This window comes from Lolium perenne, chromosome 4 (assembly GCF_019359855.2).
Source record: "Lolium perenne isolate Kyuss_39 chromosome 4, Kyuss_2.0, whole genome shotgun sequence".
In the NCBI taxonomy this organism is placed as follows: Eukaryota; Viridiplantae; Streptophyta; class Magnoliopsida; order Poales; family Poaceae; genus Lolium; species Lolium perenne.
In genome coordinates, this window is record NC_067247.2 from 405,462,448 (window position 1) to 405,471,800 (window position 9,353).

General features: G+C 48.7%; 1 protein-coding gene across 3 annotated transcripts; it reads right to left on the reverse strand.

Moving 5' to 3' along the window:
* Nucleotides 1-3,316: 3,316 nt before the first annotated feature.
* Nucleotides 3,317-5,483, reverse strand: LOC127297484 (uncharacterized). 3 transcript variants are annotated; one of them, XM_051327794.2, is made up of 6 exons: nt 4,939-5,478; nt 4,462-4,868; nt 4,269-4,371; nt 3,986-4,057; nt 3,822-3,910; nt 3,317-3,706 (listed from the first exon to the last, which is right to left on the reverse strand). In XM_051327794.2, the coding sequence occupies exons 1-6, from the start codon at nt 5,234-5,236 to the stop codon at nt 3,560-3,562; spliced, it is 1,116 nt and encodes a 371-aa protein (XP_051183754.1). In that variant the 5' UTR covers nt 5,237-5,478; the 3' UTR covers nt 3,317-3,559. The 3 variants fall into 3 exon arrangements, with proteins under 3 accessions (XP_051183754.1, XP_051183755.1, XP_071675697.1); XM_051327795.2 differs by having other exon boundaries at nt 4,462-4,841; nt 4,939-5,474; XM_071819596.1 differs by having other exon boundaries at nt 3,600-3,738; nt 4,939-5,483.
* Nucleotides 5,484-9,353: the final 3,870 nt, after the last annotated feature.

Here is a 9,353-nt window from a genome sequence, read left to right on the forward strand (position 1 = left end):
GATCACCCAAGGTTTATCGATCTCAGGGAGGAAGAGGTCAAAGATATCCCTCTCAAGCAACCCTGCAACCACAAAGCAAGAAGTCTCTTGTGTCCCCAACACACCAAATACACTTGTCAGATGTATAGGTGCACTAGTTCGGCGAAGAGATAGTAAGATACAAGTAATATGGATGAGTATGAGTGATAATAGCAATCTGAATAAAATATGGCAGCGAGTAAACATTCAACAAAACAGTAAACAAACGGAGATTCAATGCTTGGAAGCAAGGCCCAGGGATCCTGCTTTCACTAGTGGACACTCTCAACAATGATCACATAATAGGACTACTCTACACCCTCTTGTTGGATGATGAACACCATTGTGTAGGATTACACGAACCCTCAATGCCGGAGTTAACAAGCTCCACAATATTCAATGTTCATATTTAAATAACCTTAGAGTGCAAGATAGATCAACACAACCAAACCAAGTACTAACATAGCATGCACACTTCTACCATCACACTATGAAAGGAGGAATAGATCGCATCAATACCATCATAGTAATAGTTAACTTCATAATCTACAAGAGATCACAATCATAGCATAGACCAAGTACTTCATGATGCACACACTGCCAACATTACATCATGGAGGAGGAATAGACTACTTTAATAACATCACTAGAGTAGCACATAGATGATATTCAACTAGATCACATAAAGAGAGAGATGAACCACATAGCTACAACGGAGCCCTCAGCCCCGGGGGTGAATTACTCCCTCCTCATCATGGAGACAGCGATGGCGGTGAAGATGGCGGTGGAGACGGCGGTGGAGATGGCTCCGGGGGCAATTCCCCGTCCCGGCAGGGTGCCGGAACAGAAAGTTCTGTCCCCCGAATTGGACTTTCGCGATGGCGGCGGCTCTGGATGGTTTTCTCTGTTTTCGTCGAACTGGTCGATGTTTTTAGGTCAGGGACGAATATATAGGCGGAGAGTCGGAGTCGGAGGGTCAACGAGGCGACGACACCATAGGGGGGCGCGGGCCCCCCCTTGGCCGCGCCGGCCTATGGTCTGGTGGGCCTGTGGCCCCCTCGGCGACTCTCGGTGTTCCGGATGCTTCCGGGATTCTAAGATCTTCGGCGTTGATTTCGTCCGATTCCGAGAATATTTCCTTACTAGGATTTACGAAACCAAAAACAGCAGAAAACAAAGAATCGTCCTTCGGCATCTCGTCAATAGGTTAGTTCCGGAAAACGCATAATAATGACATAAAGTGTGAACAAAACATGTCGGTATTGTCATAAAACAAGCATGGAACATCAGAAATTATAGATACGTTGGAGACGTATCAGGGGTCGACGGCGATCAGGGGCTCCGGCGATCAACGGCGTCGATGCTGCTGGTCGTTGTCGATGACGGCGAGCTCAACGGTGGTCGTGGGAGCGCTTGAGGAGGACTCAATCGTTGGCTTGATCTGCGGTGGCTCACGGGCGGCGATGGTGCAATTGGGCGGCGGTGGTGAGTAATGTGGAGCGGAGAGGGTGCGAGGAGAGGCAGAAGAGAGAGGGGAGTGGAGTGGTGTGGGCAATTGAGGGGGAGGAGCTCTCCTTTTATAAATTCGAGAGGTGGCCGTGGGGTGCTGGCGAGGTCGACCATGGCGCGGCGATTACGGCGGCGTAGGGAGCTAAGCGAGGGCACGACAATGTGCTGCGGTTCCTGGCGGACCTTCTGGCGGCAACGGCGGAGTGGGACGGTGCCAAAATCGGTCGGGAGCAAGTGGTGCACAGCGCGGCCGTTGCGGAAGGGCGGCGATGATGTCGTCGGTGACAGCACGCGCGCGGGCAGGGGAGCTTGTCTGACGGGCGGCTGTCGTCCAGTGGAGCTCGCTGGAGAAGGGAGAGGGCGAGAGGGGGCCAGGGTCGACGGCGCACGTCGTCGCTCTGTGGCGTCCAGGGCGTGCCGATGCGCACCCTGGCGCGTCCTGGACGTCGTGGGCGCGTCCCGTTCCCGGCGGTGCCGTGTCGTTCTCCGACCAGGGCTGGGGTAGGCATGCTCAGTAGGGTGTGAGGGAGCAGGGGGACATGGTTAGCTGAGCTAGAGAGGGGAGGAGCTAGGGTTGGCTGCTTGAGCATAGTTTTTGATCCAAGATGAATTTGCAGTGCTGGTCTTTACAAAAGTTGTTCACCTTGATGTGTACTTGGATGAGGTGCAAAGAATTGGACTTGTTTGGTTTGAAAATCTCAAAATACAGGGGCTCAAAGTAGTGACCAGACTGAAATTGGCAGATTTGACCATTAGTGCATGTGATCACAATTTGATTTCAAATTTGATTTGATTTGAGTTTCTTTGATTTCAAAAGTGTTAATAAGTGTTTAGTAACATAATACAACTAATGGTGAAAGCCAAATTGGTCTAGGTCAAAGATTTGTAAAAATGTCCATAAGCACATGTGTGTGTTGAATTGCAATTTTTCTTATTTTTCCATTTTGGTTCACTTGACCCAATTGGGCATGTGTTAGGATCTATTTAGGGTTAGATTGAGTTTGATAAGAGTTTCAAACCATTTGGGTAAGATATGAGGGCATTGGGCAAGATTTGCTATTATGGCTAAGTGCCACATATACCTCTATGCATGTGTTTATTTTATTTTTGTTTCTCACTTGGATTAGTTATTGGTAAGTACTAGGTTAGGTTTGTTGAGGTATTTCAAATCATCTACACAAGGTAGCCATGGCAAAATATGAATATGGATATGATTTCACTACTATTCAACCGTATCCGCTCCGTTTTCACCCCTAATCACCACATATTGGAGCTGGTATAAAATCTCCTTTATGAGGCCTTAATTGGACACACAAAAAACATTGTCTTCATGCAACTGCAAAGACATAAAAGATGCTCATGGCATCTCCAACAGAGCGACACAAACGGATATTTTACGTCCATTTCCGTCCGCGTGGACAAAAAATGCGCTCCAGCGGCTAGACGCAAAATATCCGCATCGTCCGTCCTCACGCAAACGTGGACCAAATATGCGGCATGAAGTCCGCGCGTCCGTTTGGACTGCATGACTCTTTCTCTCTCCTCATTCTCATTTAATGTAGGGTTGGCACATGTGGTGTTTGGGCTGCATGGCTCCTTCTCTCTCCTCATTCACATTTAATGTAGGGTTGGCACATGTGCTGCCACACCACACCACATAAATGGAATCTTTTTTCTTAATCAGTGCATGTCAGACCCCTTGCAGTCAAAAATGCGTCTCTGCCGCTGGAGAAGGGGCAGACAAATGCGGACATGTGACCTTTTTTTGTGTTCGTGCCCGACGCAAACGGACATAAAAATGTGTCGCCCTGTTGGAGTGCCCTCATAGGCTTCACACATTCATCATATAGTTAAATTGTTTTACATATACTAACGCACGTATAAGTATACAACGGATACACTACATACATTGATGCCATCATGCATTGGCTGCATATATATGTACAATTTGGCTTGTACTACCCACTGTACCTAGCATATTGTAGACTATCTGTATCAAAACTTGCTCCCTAGCTAGTTAGCTTGGTGGCGGTCAGAGTTTGTTGTCGGAGCTTCGTCTAACTTGTTGAATCCTTTGTCTCAACCTTCTCCTGTGGTCCTGGATTTTCCACAGCCCATGACCGAGGACCACGGCGGAGTATATGCCGTGGGTGATCATCGGCGACAGAATGTTGCCAGTCTGCATCCACCCATTCATGATGATGTCAATCACTAAGGGTATCATTCTCAATTAGTTAGCTAGAGAAGTAGAATGTGGGACCAAGAAAAAAGAGAAGTAGAATGAATGTAATAACCTGGATCCACTCGAAGCCAAGGTAGAAGGCCAGGATTCCTTCTAGGAGAGGGGAGTATATCTTCCTCATCCGCCTCCTCTCGTACCAAGCTGCAAATTCGCAGCAACAGTGTTCTGTTAATTATCCCTTCAGAGACAAGAATACACACACAAAGACACACACACCTGCAAATAGTTTCTTGATGTTCTGTCGCCCGGTGTTGGAACGCATGACCGGTGTCACCACGTACGTAGGGTCTGAAATGTAACATTCATTTAGACTATATTTTTTTAAACAGTAGGCATAAAGCCCAGCTTTAAATTAATAAAGCCACATCATCCCAAGAACCAAGATCCACACAGACACAGAATACCAAACCTACTGGTACCTTCATTTAGACTATATCATCACAACAAGAGACCAATTCATGGATTAATTTCGTCCCAAGCAGCAACATATGAGTTATACCTTTCGGCGCGGTGGCGATGTAATAGAGGGATCCGGTGAGCGCCGCAGTGATGGCCGCCGCAAAGGTTTGAGCGAACGGGACAAAAGGCGGTACCATGCCACTCTGCACGTGTACAATTAGTTGTCTCAATTAGATTACTGAATCGATTGATTGTAGACAGTGTCTGCAACTATGTATTGATCACTGACATACCAGGGACACAATCCCTCTGGCATCTTTCATCAGCTCCGTGCCTCTGAGGAATATGTCAGCGAGCGCTCCTTGCACGGCTGCGCGGTAAAAGAGCTCCTCCCCGATGGAGCTTGCGGTGACGACGAGGATGAACTGCCAGGGGGACATTCCAACGAAGAAGGTCCGGAGCTCCTCATCCTCCACGTCCCTGATGGCGCGCGCGTGCGGGGAGTATTTGACCACCTCGTCGTCGAGGATGAAGAGCAGCGCCATGATGGGCGGCGACGCGTAGCCCAGCCCCTCCACCAGTGCAGTCAGCGACGAGTGGAATCCGCCGGTGGCATCGATCCCGGCCAGGTCGCAGATGGCACGCCCCGCCAGCGCCATGCCCGCATAGATCCCTGCTTGTTCGTTCGTGTCCCCGATTCCTAGATGAGACTTATATGTTTTGAAAGAATTGTACTAGTATATATGAAAGAAAGAGCTCTCTTTGCTTACCAATGCCGTAGCTGAGCCTCACCACGGCGCCTAGCTTCTCCCACATGGCCTGCTCCGCTTCCCGGGCCCCATGGAACCCGCTGGGGCCTTCGGCAGTGGCTACGGCTGGCACGTTGACCACCGGTGGTCCGTCGGTGGCGAGGCGGCCGGTGGTTCTTTGTGGCTGGGTGGGTTCTCCGCCGCCGCTGCCATGATGAGCGGCGGCGCGGATCCAGCTGGTGCCGGCGCGCACGCGAGGGGTGAAACCGATGGAACTTTGGGTGTAGGAGCAGCTGAAGCTACATGGCGCCAGCTCCATCAACTCTCTACTGACCTACCTAGCGATCGATAGCTGCCTTGAATGATCTTCTCTCTTCCTCGGTTGCTTCTGATCTTCCCCAACCAAGCTTCTCTTCTACTGTAAATCTGAGGAGCAGACAGGAAAACAGAGCCTGGTGGAAGTAAACAATTAAACTAGGGAACGTTTTTTTAATGGCGGCGATTGTTGCTCTCCTCACTATCTCTGGGATATAGTAGTATTTGATTTGATTCTCCAACCTGCATGATATCTATCTATCTGTCGTTACGTTTTGCTCACGGGATGAAAAGGAAAGGGCGCAAAGCCGCCGGCGTGGCGCGTGGCCAGTGGGCGCTGCCAGATGAGAGGGATTCCACTCTCCAATCAGCGCCGTACATGTCAACTGCTTGAGATAAGGTAGCTGATTCTTACCTTGCTGACATGGCATCCATCTGTCCTACTCTCTGCTACTCAGCGGTGGTATTTTCTCTACTCCTGTGTGCTTCTCAGCACCAAAGACTGATGTGCACCTAGCTGGCTAGAGGATAGTAAGAGCAATTCCAAATTCCAATAGTGTAGCTGGTTGTTGGCTATAAGGCAAGTGCTATGTCATCTATAGCCAATTTAGAGCCAACACATACAATAGTGAGCTATAAAAATGTAGTACTTTATTAATGTATGGTCCACTTTACACTCTCACAAAGTGCCTAGTAGCACGTGCTAGAGCTGACTCTTACATAAGAGCCCACTCTTCTCTCTCATCCTCTCTCTCCTCCAAACTAAGCAATAATATACTATTTTAATGCTTATAGCCAGCTGACTAGGACTTATTGTACTTGCTCTAACTGATTAGTCAGTATCGGTGGAGTAAGGGAGGGGGGCGACCGAATGGTTCTCGGATGTTCATTTCGGTCCGCGCGAACATCCGGACAACCCGCGCACACTCCAACGGAGCGACGCAAATGGATCGACTCAGGAGGACCAACTTATCCATGCCCCAAATTTAGACCGCTGATGGGTTGGACAACAAGCCCAAATGGTTCTGGATGTTCGTTTCGATCTGCGCGCACAGCCGGATAACCCGCGTACGCTCCAGTGGGCCGACGCACATGGACCGACTCGATGGACCGACCCATCTGTGCTCCAAATTTGGGCCGCCGATGTGTCGGGTCGGACAACGAGCGCGTCCTCCCTTGTCCTCCCTTTGGCATACCCGGTCCCTCCTGCCAGTGGGACCAAGCCATTGTAAGTTCTCCTCTGCCTCAAACCCTTGCCCGCCTTCTCCGCCGCCATCCCTAGGCAGCGCCGTTGTCTGCGCTTTTGGTTTCCGTTGGCGTCAGCACTTCCCAGCGGCCGTGGTAGTTGTCGGTTCCTCGTGATAGGTGGCGGTTGCTGGGCAGACTACGCCATCGACAAAATTTTCTGGCCGCCAGCTGCCTCCCCCGACGTCGTCGACTTCACCCCCATTTCGAGGAAGGACACGGATGTAACATCCCAAAAAAATTCAAAACAAAACAAATGAATTTCACTAGTTCCAAATTTTGGAACCAACAAAAACTTTTATTAAATTAAGTTTGATACATAGTGATCTTGCTTAATTCTTGTGCTATTGCCATGATTGCTTGTTATTAGTATTTGAAATAATCTTAAACCCTAAACCTCACCCTCTTTTCACCATCTTAGTTAAAATAAAATAAAAGGAAATTAAATAAGAAAAAGGTATATGTGCCTATGGCTATCTTTATAAATCTTTACCCTAGACCTTTCTACTTTGCTTAGAGGTTTGGAAAACCTTCATACACCTTACCTAAGGCTTATCAAACCAAATCCAAGTGGTTTCCAAAGAAAATAAAAAGAAACTAAAAATGCCATAGAGGCATATGAGAGAAAAGTGCAAATTTGTGAATTTAAGAATCTTGACCCTAATACATGTTGTGAATGGTGGGATCACTCCTATATACCATTTCAACACTCAACAACACCAATTGAGTCAAGCCAAGTCAAAGTAAAACACAAATGCAACATATGCATAGAGGCATATGTGACACATAGCCATAATACCCAATTTTTGACCTATGACTTTAAACCTTGACCAAATGTTGTGAAACCATCTCTCAACCTAATATAACACTAAATTGACCCTAACCCATGCCCAAGTAAAGCAAGATCAACACTTTACAAAAATAATGAAAAGTGACACATCACCTCTTATGTGTTATGGCCATTTTTGCAAATCTTTGAACAAGACCATTTGAATTGGTTTCAAGGGTCTTAAAATGTTTCTAAACTAATAGGAACCACATTAGAGTCAACAAAAGTCAACTCCAATGGAGAGAAATCAAATAGGGAGAAATTCCCCAAAATTCACTCACATACACTTAGCCAAATTTGCAAATCTTCAACCAAGGCCACCATTGCTTGACTTATGGTTTCTAAAACTCTTATATAACAAAAACAAACACAAATGCATAAAAGAAACCAGATTCAAATCAAGGGAAATTTCAAATTTGACATACATATGATAATGGTCATATGACCCATTTATAAAATCTTCACTACTTTACCCCCCTGCATTTGAATCTTCCTAAACTAAACTTGGTCAACTATGACCATGTCATCCAAGACCATGTCAAGTTCAACAACTTTCATGTTGACCATCCCTGCTGAAGTTGACCAGGTTGACCAGAATAAGATGGACAAGAAAGGACTTTGAATTAAAGAGAAGATGATCCACTTTTTGAAATGTTGCAAACCTTCACCAAATTGACCACCACCACCACCTTTCTACTTCTTTATTTATATGAATGAAGTGCACCAAAAAGATCTCCAAAATTCCTCAAAAATGTTCTTGCGGCCATTTCATCATACACCTTGCATGCACAATTATGAAAAATGCACTACACCCTATTATCCTCTGGTCCAAAGCCTAAACCCCTTTACTCTTTGATCATTGATGCTCTGTACCTCCCTGCATCAAGACCTGTACTGGTTTGGTCGATTAAAGTGAAGCCATGATCAAGAACCCCACCATGCCGGCCATGTTGGACACACCCATGCCAAACCCTACCACCTGTACCTCACCTCTTCCTCCAACTTTGTCAAACTAGCCTCTCTCACTTTATCGAGTAAGCTAGACAAGGTTACGGGACAAGAGGAAGCCTCCACGGCTCGGGCCGGACGTGATCACCGCGTCCGGTGCACGCCGAGAGCGTGCACTGGCATGCCACGGTACCCGCCAGGGCTCTGCCTCGCCTGGAGCCTCTCGTCCTCCTCTCCCTTTTCTTCTCGTGCATGCGCGATCACCACCACACCCGTACCCTCCTGGACACGCCCACTGGCTCGCGGAAGCACTGACGCCCACGCCATGATCAAAACCTTCCGCCGCGGTACCGCAAGGACACCTCCGTCGCCAGCCCTCCACAGACCATCATTTAGCATGCCATCACGCGCGCTAGCTCCGCCTAGCCGTCGCCTACCCGACGCGCATCGTAGCTTGCCCCTTCGCGCCCTCGAACGCCGTCGCCATGATCGACTTCTTCCGCACCCCTCGGTCACCTCGCGTTCATATAAATAGAGCCCCTCCCGTGCTTCAAGCTCCACACCAAACTTGCTCCCCTCCTCCTCCTTGACCTCCTCGAACACTTCTCTCGCCCCAATTTCACCGGAGCCGCTCCAATTTGAAGCCGACGGCCGCCGGAGCCCGCAGATCGCCGTCGCCGATTCGCGCCGCCCCGAGCCTTGCCGCCGGTACCAGTCGACGTCTCGTCATCGACAACGTCGCCTAGCCTCCGCGCCAGCCCCGCGGGAACCTCCGTCACGCCGCCGACCCCCTACCTCGCCGGCGCAGCAAGCCTCCTCCCCCGTCGACGACGACGACTGTCGACCACCCGATCCGCATCTAATCTAACGGACGAGGTGAGCCCTTACCGCTTCGGTGAGTTAAGCCACTGACGGGTGGCCCCTCACATGTCAGCTGGCCCGCGGCTGCGAAACGCTGCTGGGCTGGGTTTTCTCTTTTCAAAACCAAATCGGCCCAGTTACTTCCCGCCTAGCCCACTTAGCCATTTTTCAAATTAGTTCTTTTTCTGTTGAATTCCAATTCTGGACCTGTACTATAAATTGAATAGTTCAAATTCTA